This window comes from Rhopilema esculentum, chromosome 20 (genome assembly GCF_057945365.1).
Source record: "Rhopilema esculentum isolate cy_ngs chromosome 20, ASM5794536v1, whole genome shotgun sequence".
NCBI classification, from domain to species: Eukaryota; Metazoa; Cnidaria; class Scyphozoa; order Rhizostomeae; family Rhizostomatidae; genus Rhopilema; species Rhopilema esculentum.
Window position 1 is genome coordinate 16138647 of NC_142834.1, and position 18978 is coordinate 16157624.

At 38.4% G+C, this 18978-nt stretch overlaps 1 protein-coding gene and 1 long non-coding RNA gene across 2 annotated transcripts; both read right to left on the bottom strand.

The window, feature by feature from the left end:
• Positions 1-291: 291 nt before the first annotated feature.
• LOC148957897 (uncharacterized) lies at positions 292-1287 on the bottom strand. The gene has a single exon (XM_089114374.1). The coding sequence runs from the start codon at positions 1285-1287 to the stop codon at positions 292-294; it is 996 nt and encodes a 331-aa protein (XP_088970500.1).
• A 10203-nt stretch (positions 1288-11490) lies between these two features.
• Positions 11491-18145, bottom strand: LOC148957898 (uncharacterized). Its single transcript, XR_016144987.1, has 3 exons — positions 14803-18145; positions 14399-14447; positions 11491-13896 (listed from the first exon to the last, which is right to left on the bottom strand). It is a non-coding gene; the product is annotated as an uncharacterized LOC148957898 (long non-coding RNA).
• Positions 18146-18978: the final 833 nt, after the last annotated feature.

Sequence of the window (18978 nt, forward strand, 5' to 3'; positions counted from 1 at the left end):
AATGCAAGCCCAGCCAAAAGAAAGGTTTTGTATCTATCAATGAAATGACAATGAGGTTATAAGACCGTTTCATTTCAAGGCTGGAAGACGAACCTTTGTCTGAAACCTATCCACTGAAGCAATTTAAAAGGTTGAATATATTATCTGGTTACAAATCTTCCTCGGGCTAGTCTCTGCATTGTAATATTTGCTTTAAGAATTGAAGCTACTGGCGTGTAAGCATTCCACTGGCGTTTATGATTCTTTTAAAGGAGAGAACGACAAAAATTCACAATTTTACTTCAAAGTTTTTTATTCAGATACACGCTCCTGGGCATACCTAAAGTCTTCAATTTTAAATGAAATGTGGTGTTCAAGGGGGTCAGGGGACTTATCTAAGACGACAATGTGATACCTATCATTGGACATCATTTTACCGTAGGGTCTAGTGTTCATCATACATATAATAATTGGAATAGGGAAAATTTTAGTTGACGACTTATATTTGCTACTAAAGACAATGCCATTTTTAATAGTCTCTAATGTTGAATAGTTTATCTTTGCCGATTTTTCCCTGCTGACATCAAACACGATGTATCGCTCTCCGTTCCAGGCATAAGCAGTGTCTTTCAATGTTGTAGAGGTGAAATACAAAGAACTTTTTGTTGCCAGAATGTACTTTGCAAGAAAGGTCTTGCCGGTATTTCCTGTTTCGTCAACAACGAACGTTATTCTACGTGGCCCCTGGCAGCGAAGCAGACGCAAAACCTCTTCTTGCCATGGTCGTAGAAGTGCATTTTGAAACTTGTCCAAAATCCGTTCCTTAGATTCCTCATTTTGCTGCCGCTTGATACTTTTGTCAACTGAGGACTGACTATGTATCCAGGTGTCCCCAAATTCTTCCAGCATGGCATCTTCGGTGGCTTCTTGCATACGTCTTTCTCTCATCATTTCCAATTGACTTTTCTCTCTTTCTTTGAATTTGTTCTCTCCAATTTCAAAGAATCCTTGCCCACACTTGCACTGAGCCTTGTGCTTCCTCGACGAGCCTCTAGCTATTTCTATTTCCAGTCGCTCTGGTCTCCCCTCAATATTGAGTATTGTTTCAACGCTGTTCATTCTTTTTTGACATTTGAAAATGATATATCCACGGAGGGATTGTGCTTCTCCTTCGTTGTTCACCTTCGACGCTATAAGATACTCGAAGTCTTCGCTTCGCTGTTCCAGTCGCTCCATAACATCATCTGGAAAACACTTGTAGACAAATGTCCAACACTTCGCTTTCGCTCCTCTTGCTCTCACTGCCATCGTACTCTTACTCTCCCCCAACAAACTGACAGAGTTTCTGCCTGAAACTTATAGGAACCAAGGAATCCCAAGGGTGAAAAAGGAACCAAGGAACGTGAATTTTGGGAAATGGTCATAATCATCATCATCAATCATCATCATCATCATTGTCATCGTCGTCATCATAATCATCATCATCAATCATTATCATCATCAACAATCATCAACCATCATAATCATCATCATAATCATTATAATCATCCTCATCAATCATGATCGTCATCATCATCATCAATCGTCATCATCATCATCATCATCATCAATCATCATCATCATCATCATCATCAATCATCATCATCATCATCATCATCATCGTCATCATCATCATCATCATCATCATCATCATCATCAGTTTTGTCCACTTCGCCAATTCATAATATCGAAGTACCATTCCTCCACATTCTTCGTACATTGCAAAAGCCGTGCTATTTTTATGTAAGAAGAATGAGTACATATAGGTGTGGGGGACCCTCTAAGTAAGTAAGTAGGTATTAAGTAAGTAACTAACGAAGGGACACGGTTTCCGTAACAGAATGCTACGCGAAGAATTCCCATTTTCCTCTAATTAGTCTCCCGCTTTCTTTTGCTCGCGGCTACGAAATGATGTTGAGTCAACGTCATCAGCAAGTCAATTTTGCAAATTATTATTTTGGTTGTGCCAAAAGAGAAGTTAGCACAGTTTCAAAGGAAGCTGCAGCACACAATCCAGCAATTGTGCACCCATACAATGAGAGAAATACCTATTGTGGGAATCAAGGTTTTCTATTCGATAAAATTTTCATTAATTGACAAAGCTCTTTGATACCTCTGCATAATCACGAACCATTGTGAATGAATGCAAATGGTTGTGAACCAGCATTGATCATCATAAAGCAGTGCTAATAATCCGTGAATCATTGTGAGTGATCGAGAATCATCATCAGTCATAATAAATCTCTGAAGGTCATTGTAAATTGGCTCAAATGATCATGAATCATTGCAAATCGCTGTAAATCGGCATGCCGTAAAAGCAGGGGCGGATCCAGGATTTTTGGTGACTATAGCTCAAATCTTTTGGGATCGGGACCACGCCCTCCTTGCTTGTGGGACACGCCCACTTTATAGGCAAATGATATAATCATGTGTGTTTATAGTTGTTTTGTATTCATAAATATTCCTTCGAACATCCTTTTTCTATTTCCAGGGACGGCAGAGAAGGGGGTGTGGGGGTACAACCGCCCCTGTTGCCCTTTGACAGAAGGGGCAAGGGTTGTTTTTAATAAAGTTGCCTTGAAACTGGCCAATTGTAATAATCAGAGAGATTCATATAATATTCTGAACTTCTCAAAACATGTGAAATAGTTCCTTATGCCGAAAGTTAGCCAATGTTGAAGATACCTACAGAAGATCGAAATAAAATTGCAGTTACGTATGAATTTGTAGAAGCTGAGACCTATCTTTCAAAAGCCCTTTGACTCGCACCTGCCCCCCCCCCTTGCCGCTTGGTCGTTCCGCCGTCCCTGTCTATTCCCTAGTAGGTCCTTGCCTTTGAAGCTACATTACAGTGGACCCAGGATGTGAAAATGAGCTAAAGTCCACAGTTGCTTTACAGGGGACAGAGAGCGAAGAAGTACCGTGGATACTCATATTCTATTGGTTAAAAGGCCATTTTCAAACCTGACTATAGCTCCACTATAGCTCGCGCCAAAAATTATAGTACGGGTTTCATTGTCTTCGATGCCTTTTCTAGAGCAAATCCCTAGACCGACTATAGCTCGGAATATCCACTGTAGCTCAATTCTGGTTGGCTACTGTCAACAAAGAACGAAACTTCTGATTTGTCCAAGTTTTAACATTAGACCATTCTGCGCTCAGTGTTTTATATCTTATCTGGAGAGGCATTGTGATGACACATTGCCAGCATTGCATGTTTGTTAATCGCATTTGATAACCTAAACCACTGCTTTCAAATGTTGATAGTAAACACTTGTGGGCATAAATACATTTTTAGGGACTGCAAGGAAACTTTGTATTTCAAAAATCAAACACTGAGAATTTTACTATAGCTCGAGCTACAGTTGCTATAGTCTGGATCCGCTCCTGGTTTTAGGACCTGTATTCTTCAGAAATTATTATTATTATGTTCAGCTAGATCTTTGATTATGTTGCGTGTTAAGCCTGGTTTTCACTAGAGTCATAAGGATCGTATCGATCATAAGAAGCATAATTTTTATGTCCGTGTCGCTTATATTTCTTATAATCCAAATGAAAACGCCATCATAAAAAAAAAATCCTTTGTTATCTTGGGCATACCGTAAAAACCAGACCCTAAGACCCTAAAGCCTGATTTACACCAGACGAATTTTTCGCGCGAAGCGAATTTTTCGCCACGAATTTTTCTCCTGCGAATTCGCTGCGAATTCGAAGTTTAATTTCCACTGGCAGAATTTCTTTTGCGAATTCGCCGCGAATAATGCCAAAGAAAATGGCGTCTGTTCGAAGATTGTTGTTATTGAAAAAAAGCGAGCAAAAAAGCAAATAAATGGGTACTTGGTTCGGAAAATTTATTGAGAACGTCTGCAGAAGGGGGAGTTTCATCTTTTGGTAAGTGACTTACGCTTACATTGTCAGGAATAATTACTTTCGAATGTCGCCAACTACATATGAGGAGCTTTTATCGTTTATTGCACCAAAGACGCCTGTTGCTAGAAACGTCCCATTACATTGTTTATGTTATAGGTGCGGGATTTTCCCAGCATTGTTTAGGCCTAGTCATAGGTTACTCATTCTTCACCCATGTTGTTGTTTGAACCATTGCGTAGTTTTCTGTCGTTTTGCATACTTTTGATTTAGATATGTTCACATTGCGTAGCACCATTCGGCCTAGCCCTTCCTTTGGGTTCGTGTCAGATGTCTTCAATTGCTGTTCTGATTGGTTTATTTTACATGGCGAAAAAATTCGCAGCGAAAAAGTAGGAATGGTTTCTACTTTTTCGCAGCGAATTATTCGCTGCGAATTCGCTGCGAATTCGCTGCGAATTTTCTAATCTCCACTTCTGCGCATATTTTTCGCGCATTCGCGGCGAAAAATTCGCTTCGCACGAAAAAATTCGTCTCGTGTAAATCAGGCTTAAGACCCAGGACCCTTAAGTACTAACATCAAAAAGGACCCTTAACACCAGAAAGGGTCTTCACCTCGATAAGACAATAGTTGATCGCAATCGACTGTCATCATCGCACCAAGAGGACATACCAACTGTCAAATGCGCTTTTGTGCCAACTACGGCGTTCTTCCGCACATTATACACATCAGCTGCTGACTTCAAAAAATCAGAAAGTGACAAGGAATTTGAAGATCTTTCAAAGTAGTTTAACCTCTTGGAGTCAACCATAAAGAAGAGACACAGATCAAGATCAAGGCCTGTGTCAGAGAGGAAGATGCAGGCACTTTCTTTGCACTTCCTTTGGTTGCTGCTTGTCGCTTTTGCGTGATTTTTTTGGATTCTGCCCTCCCTATTCTGAAAAAATAGCATTATCGGCAAATCGTGGGGGGTGTAAACAGAAGTTTTCTATAAAAACGCTTTTGTAAATTAGGTTTGGTGTGTAATTTTATATTTTGGAATATCGAAGAGCAAACTGTATGTAGCTGCATATAAGAAACTTGAAACTTTTTAATAAGACAATTTGGTTTCTTATACACAAGAAAGTGATTTTAATCGACAAATGTCTTAAAGCAAATGTTAAAGCTTATTGTTTTTGGCTGAACTTTCAGGAAATCAGTAATCAAAAATAAACTAGATGCCATCGAAAATAGACCCGAAATTAGAAAAAATAGACGAAATGATTCTGGAACTGATATCTACTAACAGAAGTCAGCTTCAAAAATTACCCGCATAAAAATAAATTCAATGAATTATTTGATAATGATTTTTCTAAAATCCAATGGCAGAGGTTTTCAGGATACATCATTTAACATAAAGATTTGTGCAAAGTTTGCAGGAAAATATCGACAGTTCTGTGTCTCGTTTTTACGGTATGCCGTTATCTTGATATCATAAGCGTCATGAGTATCGTAAAAGTAGTGAGATTTCTTATGATTTGAAAAGGGCGCTCTTTCCCCGCCACTTGTCTGCACGGATCCAGCATGGCTGCTACGAATCTGCGTTTGTTCCTGGCAGTGTATATTCTAATCAAAAGATGAAGGCATCGAAGAAATGCAAGTTAATAAAATACGAGGAAAGAAAGGGTTTTGGATTTCGCAAAATTTTCAAAAGGAGATCTGAGCAAGGTGTTTTGCCAACTTGCAGTCTTTCGAAAACTTGTCTTTCAAGCAGTTGAATATCACGATAGATAATCTTTCCGCGCGAGATTGATCCATTTTGTATACAGAAAATAAATTTCATGCTAAGGCCAACGAGAGAAGGAGCAATGTGTGCGGTCTTCGACTGGAATTCAGGAAAATTTGTCACCTAATTCTCAAAACAAAGGAACATCCGGTTGTAAGAGTCGTAAAGATGAAAAAATTTTGGATCCTTAGGTCACGAATTTTAAGAGATAAAATCAAGTGCTTAATATTTTACGATTATGATTCTTGGTGTTTTCACTTGATCATAAGCGTCATAAAATCTTAAGATTACGTTCTTACGATCCTTACGACTCTTATGACTCTAGTGAAAATCAGGCTTTAATGTCACATGTTTGTTTGTCGCGCTGTTGTGTTAGTAACTCCCTTTCCGGGAAATGTGCGTCACTGTCATCGTGTTGTGTGATGTTTCACAGTGTTCCTTTGTTTGTGTTTTAATATAATGTAATCCAACTTAGAATAATTTAGTCTTACTGTTATGACAAGAAACATAACATCAAAGAACGAGTATCTCTTGTGTGCCATCTACTTGGGGCTAGGCTCGTTGGCCTAGCCCATCGCTCCACTAACGAGCTTGGTTATTAACTGGTTCTTCACCGTCATGACAAGAACCCTTATCGTTACACATGGTTGAAGATAGCTTTTTACTAATGTGGCTTGGATGTAATGTGAAGAATGATTTTTAGGACAAGATCTGGTGGATTCGATAACGAAAAGCATGACTTTCGGTGTAGCGATAGGAAATGGAAACCGAAATGTGCAAAAGAGGTGAATGTAAGTAATGTTTTAATTATCATGACTAAGCTGTAAACTTCCTCAATGTATTTTCGGCACTACTTGCGAGAATCGTGTGTTTATTATTTTGCCCAATGTTTTGCATGTAATTTTGTTAAAAGCAGGCAATCTTGCCCCTGTCATTGATAGAATTATTCAGGTACTGCCCCTAAACGATTTAAATGTTCCCTATTTTTCGCTGTTTTTGTAATCAATGACAACAAATGCATAAACTGAATTTATAGTAGAGGATTTCATTTTGTTTTACAAAATTTGTAGATAGTAATTAGCATTTGTTGTTAGGAAAAGATTCTGTACTGTCGTGCATTTCCATTATGAATTCCTTGACCCAACATGACCCCTATAAGTTGATCGACACAACAAACATAGCGTGTTTCAAAATGCCAGTAATTAACTCGCCATCCGTAGGTGTGGACGCCACCCAGAAAGCATTGTGAGGGCGACGGCTTTTAAATAGAATTTGCCTGCCCCCAAGTTAAAATCACTTCTACTTTTGAGAGCATTTTAGGAATTGTAGATATTATTCTAGAAATCATTTCAAATGACTTTCTGCTGTAAAAAGTTACAATAAAAACCGGTGGCAAAAAGGGTTCGCTATACCCGCCGTGAACGTGTTTCCCTTAATGTTTTACCTCTTCGTAGTTTTGTGCTTAAAGGAAAATGGATTTGCTGCATTGCTCGATTAACAAGAACAATTTCAAATGATTTTATGCTTAATTTGATGAAATTACACGAAAAACCGGTAGTCGTTGGCCGGGCGCGAACGTGTTTAATCTTCCGGTTTTTGAAGTGTTTCAATCCTCGCGCCAGGCGACAATTATCTAGGGGTCATGATATATTCAAGGCTTTTAGGCATCATTGTCAGACAAATTAAAAAGAAACTTTGAACTTGCATTAATTTCTTTTTGCTACTTGAATGCGTGAACTGCCCCGGCAAACTACGCTTTGTTCACGCTGTTGTTCACTTTTGTCATGTGAATGCCGCATAATTCTTTGCATAATTAATTTTCCCAAAGATGCTAGGAAACGCTCGTACGCGATTTTGCTCTCGGTTAAGGCCGGTTTACACGATCATATTCAGGTCACATTTGCATCACATATTTTATGTGATCACAGAATGTGATCGTGTAAACGACCTTACAAGTTGCTTGAAGTTGTACGAAGCAGCAAGAATTAATCCTTTTTAATTGCCTGTTAATTCGATGTCACAGACTTTTCATTTGACCAGCGATCAAATGGAAATGTCTGTGATGCAATTTTTTCAAAGGCGCCGACAATTCTTTGCTGTCCTGGGTAGATCGGGAACTGTTTGGCGCGCGTTTTATCAGTGATCTGCCTTCATTCAATTTTTACGTTTCATTTGTTGTCAATGGAAGTCGAGAGCGAGGAATATAAGAGAGCTGTGGCTCGGTAAATTTTGTTTCATTCGGTAAAAATCATTTGTTGGTAGTCAATGGAAAAAAATAGCGCTAAGATTTTACTTTATTTATTTTTATTTATTTCTTACTTTATTTATATCGATACGTATACTATCAAATAAGTGAAATATATACTGTACAATTTCTAAAACTTAACAAACTAATAAACTATTTATACTGCAGCTCAATTCGTCTTTTCTGACTTAAGAATTTAGTAATAACTGCATCCCCTATTACTCCCCCATTTCCTATATCAAAATTTAAATTTGTCATCAACTATTGCCTTTTTATCAATTAGCGTGTGAGTTGAATTATGTAACCAGTGCAATAGTTACTCGACTTCTGTCTCCCCCTTTTTTTAATATAAGGTCAAAATGCATCACCCCCACCCCCTCTAGCTATTCAAAGAGGTAAATTAATGATAAATTTTAGACCACTTTTTAGACTTTTATCAGTCTAAAAATCAATAACATTTTAATGTTCGTGATTATGATAATATTCATAAACAATATGGAGGCAAAAATGGTACTCTAAAAGGGCAGAGCCCCGTACTAACCCTATTTGAGTACCCTCCCTATTTGGGTACCTTCACTAATTGAGCACCCTCACTTGGCACTCAAGCTGAAATGAAAAAAGCATTTTCGCAATCATCTTATACTCCTCTATCTCCATATCTTCTACTTGTTTGAATCCACATGTCGTTCAATTCAACTAGAGCATGCGGATCGACCAATGCATGCCCTGGCTCTTTGTTGAACTGTATCTGATCACTTCACTTGGCTTCAATCATGTTGGTAGCGCTCGGGGTCAAATAGGAAACGGGGTCAAATAGGGAAATCGGGGTCATATAGGGAAATCGTTAATAACCCCAAATATTGGACTGATATCTCAAAACAAACCTCAGAATCGGATTCGGCATGCTTCAAACTACCTTTAAGATGCTTTTTTAATTCAAATACGGTAATTTTAGCAGTATAAATCGCCAGGGCCGTAAATCTGTCATGTGAATTGGGGGGGGGGGGGGTCAGCAGAGCGAATGAATATAAAGTATGCAGTGGTTCATGGCACCACAAGGGTATGTGTTATGTTTTATGGAAACAGTTGAGGGGCAAATTACTTTAAAAACAAAAGTCAATATTTTTGGATTTCTCAAGACTTTCTGCTCTATAGTAGGTATTTACAGATATTCCTTAGTACATTGACTTGTGTTGATAATTGGATGGATAACATTTTTCAGAGATGGCCCCAAAAAATTGAACCTTGGGAGCTAAGAATCAAGTTAACTGTCGTAGGAGGACCCACCATCGTTGGGTCCGACGCGGAAGAAAATTTTTGAAATTTTATCTTCAAGAAAGGCATCCCCCAGACTAAATTTAATAAAAAACTAGAATCGCTCAGGATAGAAAGTTCGGCGTTTTTCAGAAGAACACAGATTATTGTTTATTGGGTGAAATTTTGGAGGGGAAGAATCATCCTTAAACCTTAGTGACAGACTTTAGGCAAATATGGGACGCTGTTGTATTGATTGGTAGAAATTTGCTTTCTGAACAGAAATGTGCGTCTTCCTTATTTTGAGTGCTTTCAGTAGGCCATGTTTACACATCAAAAATGAATACATTTTAATGATACAAAAAGTGATTAACTGAATAAAAGCAAATAATAGACAAATAATAGAATTGTACGTAAATAAGTTAGTTAATAGGTCAAATAAAATGACAGATTGCTCTCTTTTTATTTTGTACTTTGTTTTCAGAAATAAAGCGGTAAAAAACGGTAGAAAACTGTAAGTTTTTATCTTGTAAAAATTATAAAAACCTCTCTGCTTACAAAAATAACCTTATTGGCTGAGGTTTGTTGCAATAACACAGGAAAACGTAATTTGGTTCTAACCCGGCTACCAGGGATTTCTTTCTTTCAAGGAAAATGATGGTAATTTCTCCAAAAAATCGTTTTGCTCCAGATTTTTTTTGGGGGGGGGGGGTCCAGTCCCCCCCGTCCCCCCGGGATTTACGGCCCTGTTAATCGCAATGTTTTGCTTCTACGTTAGCTTGAGGCTTGGCTCCTCCGTAGCAAGTATAAGTAGCACTTGTCGTTTTTTTGGGGGGGGGGGGGGGGTGATCACGTGTCCTTTCTCATTATGAATCTGCTGCCGTTTTTGCTACTTTTCACGACTATTTGAAAACAACACTTCTCCTCACAGTACTTATATGCGATATTCAGTCTTTCTCTGTATCACTGTGTTACAGTGTGAGATGTATACGCATATAAATTAGGTGACAGAATATTAATAAGTTCCAAAAGCGGAAGTAATACACATCAACTTCAAACACAAGCAGCACTTATATTTACATAACCTTTTTCAGTTTCTTGCTTTGATCATAGTCTATAGAAAGCTCCCCTACGAAGCCTTAAAGGAGAACCGACACGCAAAAATAAGTTTGTGCTAAAACGGTAGTTTGTGAAAAGCAAATTCTGGGATCGAAAATTTTTTTTAAATCACAGTTACTGTTTTTGAAATACAGGCGTTTTAAGTTTGAAAAACGACAATTGTTCCGACAATTTGAGACTCGAGGCGAAAATCGTCACGAGTGGGCGATCAGCTTTGACGTCACAAGTGACATGTTCTCAGCACGTATTGTGTTTCTCTATAGAAACCTTTAAGAAAATGCTGCGGACAAATGTTTATTTTGTGCATGTGAAAGGAGCCAATTTTGCATTTTTGACACATAATTGACTTTTTCAATGGTTTGGGACTCTGAATCGGAGTTTTATTACACTGATTTCGAAACAAATGGAGAGTTTCAGCCGTCTGAGTTTGTGCCACCAACCAGCGCTGCCGCTTGGGCAGATAGTCGTCCCATGGCTCAACAGTGACGATATTATGAACAAAGAACAGACTAGAAGTACAAACTGATATGGAGTTTCTATTAAAAACATTGCTATTGCTACAATCTAAATGGGATCAGGTATCGTAAAACTAGAATTTCATTTCAGATTGAGGGGTCTTTGTCCAGACTGCTTTGTCTGTATGGCCTAATTCGCTGAAATGCCTATGATGCCCTAAACGGAACTGCAAGCTATTCGTTATCAATATGGCATTCTATGATTGTTTTTCAATGTTTCAAACGCGTTAACTGTATCGTGGTTTAAATAGTAAAGGCGGATTGAAAGTGGCACTTGTGCGGATTATATGCCATTTTCACCGGGTGTGAAGGGTTTCGGGAATTACCTTTAAGGCTGTTGAAAAATCTGGATTTACGAAATAGGCTCTTAACTCTTAGTCAAAGAACTTGATTTTTTAGTGGAAGTAATACTGTTTAGCTGTCATAGGAATATCAACTGGCGCATTATCTTCTTTTGCAAGGAATTTTGACTTGGGTGGGGGGATGGTCTTTTTGCAAGATTAGGTTATTCCCTAGTATCCCAACCTCTGTTAAAATACAATAATCAAGTTCAGTGAAATTATTATTTAGTCACACTCGCAGCTCCCGTCAATCAAGTTTTCTCTTAAATTCATATTTCTGCACCCAAAGCAGGTTGCAGTATCGTTTTTACCGCCGTCTCCACTAGATTTCGTTTGTCTTTTGGCTATTGCTTCAACATCATGTTGCGATTTTAATTGTAATTATAAAAATAAAAACTTTGAAGAAACGGCATCAGTTTCCAAACAAAGTCAACCCCTTTCTCCATAAGCTTAGAGGTCCTTTAAATGTTTCAAAGCATGCTGGTTTGAAGATATCATGGCATAAAAATAAATTTTATGTGGATATTAGCGTCCTAGCAGACATGTACCTATGATTTTATAGCTTCTTTATACTTATAAATGAAATGCCTGACAATTTTTTGTCTTTTCACCGCGGAATATTTTCAATAAAACACGAAACTTCATTTTTACTTTCACCGTTGCGGTGAAAGCCCTTACAACGGCATTGTTAACATGTCACTTGTGACGTCAACCGAGAATTTTAACAACTCCTGGCGATAATCTTGTTTCCGCTTCGGGAAATTCCCGAGTCCTAGCTGTGACGTAATTGGCGGATAAAAGTGCAAATATCAGAAAAACGGCGAATCTAAGAAGAAAACTTTTTCCAGATTTGAAGTCAGCGACAAATTCTGCATAGAATAAGCCAAAGTTATTTTTGCGGTGTCAGTTCTCCTTTAAATAGAAAGAGGGTAGAGGCTCCCCCCTTCCTAGCGATAGTCACAGGAGTGCGAATTTAATGCGCACAAGAGTGCAAGCAATTTTTTATCACGTGACCTGTGCGGAGCCAATTTTTTCAAATCGAGGTTAATACACCCCTTGTCTTTTCCGAGGCTAATCTATGTACCCTGCCGTAGGGCCACTGGCAAGCCCGCCTAGCGGGCTTCATAGGGGAGCTAGGCTTCCGTTAATTGGAAATTGCTTCAAAACATTTGCAAGCCCAGGTCTACTTGTGTTTTTCGTTAAAATATTTTAATATTTTACCACCTAATTGAGTCCCCTCGTATGAGCCCCCCTCGAATTAGCCCCCTGGAGCTTAATTATTTTTGATATTTTTGGATGGGGGCTTATTCAAAGGGAGGGAGGGCTTATACGAGGGGAGGGGCTTATAAAATTATTGTAGACAGCCTGAGATAGAAAGGGGGTAAAGGCTCCCCCTTCCTAGCGATAGTCACAGGAATGCTTGTAATTTTTTATCTCGTGACCTGTGCGGAACGAATTATTTTCAAATCGAGGTTAACACACCTCTTGTCTTTCCGAGGCTAATCTTTCTGGTTGAAGGGGGCTGTTCTTTTTTTGTTCCAGGCTTATGTTACTTTTATCCATTGGGGTTGTGGGGGGATGCTCTTGTCTTTCCTAGGCTAATGTTACTCTTATCCCTCGGGGTGGTAGAGGGGGGGGGGGGGGGGGGGGTGGTAGGGGTTTACTTGAAGCTAGTTTTCTGTTTATCCAAAGGGTAGTTATCGATTTGAAATATTGTTTATGGAACTTTCTATCGATAATATTTCTGTTAATCGACCTTCATTTTTTCTCCTGGTAGATATGTTTTATGCTAATACATATGGGCACATTTGTTCTGGACCTTAGCTCAAGAAATACTTAAAACCGATTTAATACCTAATACAAAATAATACCTAAACATATTTTTTACCTTTGTTTTTCTTATTATTTTTATTACCCATATCTTTATTACTCGGGGTTTTCTGTTTGAATATTTTTCTTGGTTATCCCAAACTTTTTCCTGCTTATTCTAAGCAATTTCTTTCAGCTGTGAAGATCAATTTTTGACAATCTTTATTGATTCGTTGTTTAAGCTAACTTCGAATTTTACTGTTTTCCACATTTTCATGTTTCCAAGCATTCTCCAAATTTTTCACGATTCCAATGATACTAGCATGAAACTACTTAAACATTGACAAAAGTTTTAGTAGCAAATATGGCTTTGAAAAAAGCAAACATTTTTGAACAAAATGAAACTTTTCATCTGACACTCTTCAGAGTATAAGAATACAGTATAATGATCGAAAAATCCAACTTAGGGAATATTTATATTAACTGTGAATCGAAATAGGCCAATCAGAAACGCAAGCACATGATTGTCGCATGCCAATCAGTGCCGCATGCCTATAAAAACATTACCATTGAAGTCAAAAGGGTGAAGATGAACTCCTTCCTCCTGTCTACACAATTTTGGTTTCTTCATTATTATATAGATAGATTCTAAAACTGCTAGATGGAATCGCGACCGGGCTCTATAGCATCATGATCTGGGGCACAATCTGGGTTTCCTATTATATGCTGACAGGTGGCAGAATCACATTCTAGAGATACAGAACACAGTAAATTGAAAGATAGAACATTTTCGTGAATCAGAAAGGATTCTTACTTCAGCAACAAATCAACAAAATACAGTTTATGAACAACAACTAATTTCAATAACTTCAGTCGTTCTATCAGCAGTTTAGTTTGTCTTGCTTCACTGTGCAACAGAGCATCACGTCTGCGTTATAATTTTGCTTCTAACGCTGTTTGCTCTACATGAAGAAAAAAGATCACGAAGATGTTATTCCATGGTTAATCAATGTAAGTTTAAGGAAATCAACAGTAAAAGTGCTTTTTCGTCACTTGATTTAGTTAGCAAGGACAACCTGAATATATCGGTACATCTAATCTTGGATTTCAAAAACATACAGGCGCGTCAACATCGATAAAGTGCAGGACAAGGTTATATGTTGATAGAAAATATATCTTCATTACAGATGATTTTTGGCACATCTACACAAAGTTGGCTTTGTAGCTTTAATTCATAATCTAAGCTGACCAATGAGTGCTACAAATTTTACCCAAATTTGTAATTTTAACTAAATTCGGAACACGTAGCAGAGTACCAGTAAAGTTTATTTGAACATATGTAATCTATGAAAACCCAAAACAAAACTTGTCGAAAATCGTCAAGCATTTGCCGTAAAACCAGCGAGGCAGGTAGCATGCAAAGCCGGGAATGATCAGAAATTGAACTTTTAAAGGCTTACTTACTTCTTATGTTATGTGAAGTATGAAGACGTCAGTATAGTCGATTGTCCATCTATCAACAAATCAAACACAAAAGGCGTTGAGGGAAATTTGCATCAAAATGATTCGCAGACGGAAAGTTGGGGGGCATAAAAACTCTCACAACGGGTTTTCCAAAAAATCAAATTTTCACGCGTCAGTATAAACAACCGGCAAAATCTATCGCAAATGTTATTATTTTCGGGGCAAGTAGGTTAATCCACTTTTCTTTTAACGCAAACGAAATGGCTGAAATGGCTGAAATTCCAGAACACACCACATTTGCGGGGTCTAGAAACCCCTTTGTGTGCCCGATTATTAGTGTATTTCGCGAAAAATAAGCAAAATATAATCAGAAAACAAATCAAAACTTTTAAAAGACCACTTACATGGATGTATGTCATGTAAATCAACGTATTCTAGATCGGGAACAACCAACAGTGATAGTTACATCAAAAGTTAATAGAGTGCACTAAAAGGAAAAGAAGGGACACTGTATCAAAAGCAATAACATGGCTTCTGCAAACGATTCTAACGACAAAAAGGAAAGCGATGGTAAAAAAGTTGCGGACTACTCACCTGTGTACATCGTTCACGACTGCTTCAAGTTCGAAAAGGAATGGCAGCTTGCTGGGCACGTAAATTTATCGAAACCAAACCTCTTTGATAGCAAAACGCAAAAACCAGTATTTCACCCATCGAAGAGAGGGAGGAAAATGTTTTAAAAATTCCTTTGAAAAGGTACTCGATCTCTTTAAAAAATGTTAGGGATGAAGAAAGGATATTCGCTTTAGAATCAAAGGTCAAGGTTCTCAATCAACTACTACTGACTGGATGAGAATCGACGTTTTCAAAACATCCAGGAAAGCGCTAGAAAAAATCTTTGAAAAGACGAACAAAGAGAGCGAAGCGTTAGCAAAGAAAATGGCCTCGTTGAGCAAGACCCATTGAGAGAAGTCACGTCACGAATTCGGAGCAAGGAAAGCGAGCAAACGGAGATTTGAGACCTTTGCACACAATAGCGGCCCCCGAGGAACCGAACTACCGAAGCTCAGCCCAAGGAGTGGAGCAGTTTTTGCGGAGTTCGTGCAAGAATTTTCGATGGGAACGGACCGATATCAATGGAGCGAGCTCATTTGCATATCCGCACATTAGTATTATCTTTTAAAAGAGCTGCTAATCCTTATAATCGTGCTGTATTCTCACGTTTAAAAGATGTCAATACATAGCTTCGTCTTCTTTGTATTATATGCAATTTGTATGTGTGTTTATAAATTTAAAAAATTTGATTTTCTTTTATTTGACTAGTTTCTTTGTGTGTTGTGCCTACTGCTTTGTACCAAAATAAAGCAATGTGAAAATCTAGCGTTAACGAATCTAGCAATTCAGAGTGGCCTAATGAAGATACTCAAAAGACAGTGTTTATTTAAATAAGATTCTAAACAGCATCTTAGACATTTGCTATTTAAGAAAGTCAATCAAAGTCTGCAAATTGCCATTTTAGAACAAAGCCTCCCTTTAAAATGGCATTGCATACGCAAAAGCCCTCAAATTTCTTATGAATTGATATCCAGTACCCCCCACCCCTATAAGAGATATCAAGTTTTCTCTCTATATTAAAATGTGCTTAAAAGGCATTACTCTAGTGTCTCTTCTAGAAGGGGGAGGTAGTAGAATGAGGGGTGTTCATTCCAACCAATTTTTCAATGGGGGTTGCTTATAGAAGAGGGGTGGGGGGGGGGGGGGGGGTAGAGGGGTGCTGATGTCCACCAGTTCAAACATAACAAGGACATAGGAATTATGACAATTAAAAAATAACTACATAACATAACAAGAGGTAAAAATTGCGTGTTCTGCTCGTGACAGATTTGTATAATTTAACAGAAGGGGGTGTAAATAAGCGACGGGGGAAGGCAAACTCTTTTGAAATTAATACAAGGGGGACCCGTCTGTTGGAGACAATAGAGCAACAAAATGACTAAGACCCCGTTTACACTAGAGTGTTTTATCCGGATAAATTTTCATCCGGATAAAAATTTATGCGGATAGGCTCTCCGTCCACACGAGCGAATTTTATCAGTGTAGATATTTATCCGCTTTGCCGTACAAATATTTATCCTGCTACGAAAGCAAATAAATTTTTGTCCGGATAGAAAATTATCCGGCAAAGGGGAGTGTAAACAGTTTTATCCGGATAGATTTTTATAAGCACACACAGTGAGGCTATTCTATTTCATATTGAGGCCATTTAAATATGATAACGAAACGGCGCAAGAGAAAAATTGGCGCGCTTTTGTTAATATTTCATTTCATTTTTCCTGTTTCCTGAACTATCATGGATGAAAGTCTTCAAAACATCATACTATCTCTGTTTGCATTTTTAAGCTCAGTAGCTGCTGCAGCAAGGCTAAACGCTCTGCTAGCTGCTCTATCTGAGAGATCCTATAGAGTTAGCCAACGCAACTTGGAATCAATAGTTGACGATTGCAATTCACGACTACAAATAATAAGTCGTATTCTGCAAGCTTCAAGAAGAAATCGACGACCACGCCGATTCTGGGAAAGACCTTGGAGCAGCAAAGCAGTTCTGTCCATGTGAAGTTTTTATCAGCCTTCTTGCTACTACCCGTCGATATATTCTCCGATTTCTTTGGCATTGTCGACTTTAAGACAGAAATATGAACGTGTTCACTCTGACATCAATGAAAAATATTTTCGCACGTTCTTAAATCAAAGGTTGTGCGCATGCCCAATTAAAAACTCGCCATTTAGTTTCACCGTGTAAACGGAGGGGCTGAACGGATAAAATTTTATCCGGTACAACGTAAATGGATAAAAATTTATCCGGATAAAAATTCATCCGGATAAAAATTCATCCGGATAAAACACTCTAGTGTAAACGGGGTCTCAAAGAATAGGCCAATAATCGTACAATTCTTGGCTACTTTTTATGTACATTTGGTAACTTGAGGTGAAGAAGAACCAAAAATATTTTATCTAAGGCACTCCGAGTTGAATTTTTTGTAGAAATGAAACTGATTTAAAATAAGCAATACAATTATGAATTATTTCTTTAGGGGGGTTGGATTTTACCTCTCAACGTCAAACAATCATTGAATTATCCGCAACCGTGAAATGTTTTACCAAAATTTAGCCTTCCCCTTAATTTATTTCGAAATTTGGTTTGAAAATAATAACAAGACGTTGTGGCAAAAATGTCAGAAGATAGGGGTCCTGACAGTTATTGGCTGTAGGCACCTGTCTCCCTATTTGACCCCGAAACTGCTGATTTCTAGCAGACAAACGGATAGAAAGAGCAGATTTAATGACTCATTGCCTTGGAAGGAGGTTAGATTTATTTTTCGTGCTTGTTTCCTGCAGTTTTTAGCCATTTCCCTATTTGACACCAAGCGCGTCGATCACACCAGCCATAGTGGGCCGGAGCCGTTGCTCTCATGCAAATGGTACCCCTCATGTCAAATATGTACCTGACGTGTAGAATTTTCAAACACGAAAAAAAATATAAAGATACCAATATAACCAACAGATGATTATATTCATGAATTCGGCAACTCTTCTTTATCCGTTTTCACTTAATATCGAGGTTATTGCCAAACGTTTTCTGTCAATATTCAGTAAAGTAAACCAACCACTTTAGGCCCGGTGAACACAAAACAAAGCTCCCCCGACTAAGTGTCGAGTCTTGTTCAGAAAGGTAGGGGATTCCCTGTGTATCAGGGGGGGGGGGGGGGGGTACGGTAAAAAATTAATCGAATTTATCTTCAAGCACGTAATTCGAAGAAACGAAAACACTCAATAAAACGACATGTGCTACAAAGAATAGAAAGTATCATCAAATACGTGTGTAATAAGAACCACATTATCTTGATCAAAATAAATCAGAATCTAGCTTTCTTCGCTCCGCCACCAAGGGACGGTAGAGACTTCGTCTCTGGAAGGGTCGGCTCCGTGTACCCCTCCTGTCGAATTTTGAAAAACTTACTAAAATGCGCCGCGTCATCGATTCCCTTCATCTCCCACTGTCTAGCCTGAAATTTCTTGTAGGGAACCGTTGGCTTTCAAGTGATATTTGAACTACTACATTGGGTTACTGAATAGGTCTTCTGATGATACCCATTGTATCTACTTTAATGACGTAATTTTGAGCGACCCCGAAGCTTTTGCAAGAACTTGCAGGCGAGATACTCGCTCAAAAAGACTTAAGAAGATAATTTGCTGCTTGAACGTTGGACAACGGTTTGGTAAAACGTTTCTTGGCGGAGAAAGATACGGCGGTAAAGTGAATCCTGTTGGATGCTATTTTACCGTCTGTGTCTACTACATAGAAAGTAGGATTTTATATTACGGGGATTCTCTAGCTGGGGACATTCCAGATGATCTGCCCTCTTTACTTGAGAAATGTTTGAGAAGGGTTGGGTTAATTGATGACAACCGATCTCCGCTAAATCCATGCACGCAGTAAATGCATTATCTAACCCAATTAATGGCCACAAATGTTCTGTCATACATACAATGCTTTGGTGTTTAAAACAGGATGGTTCTAA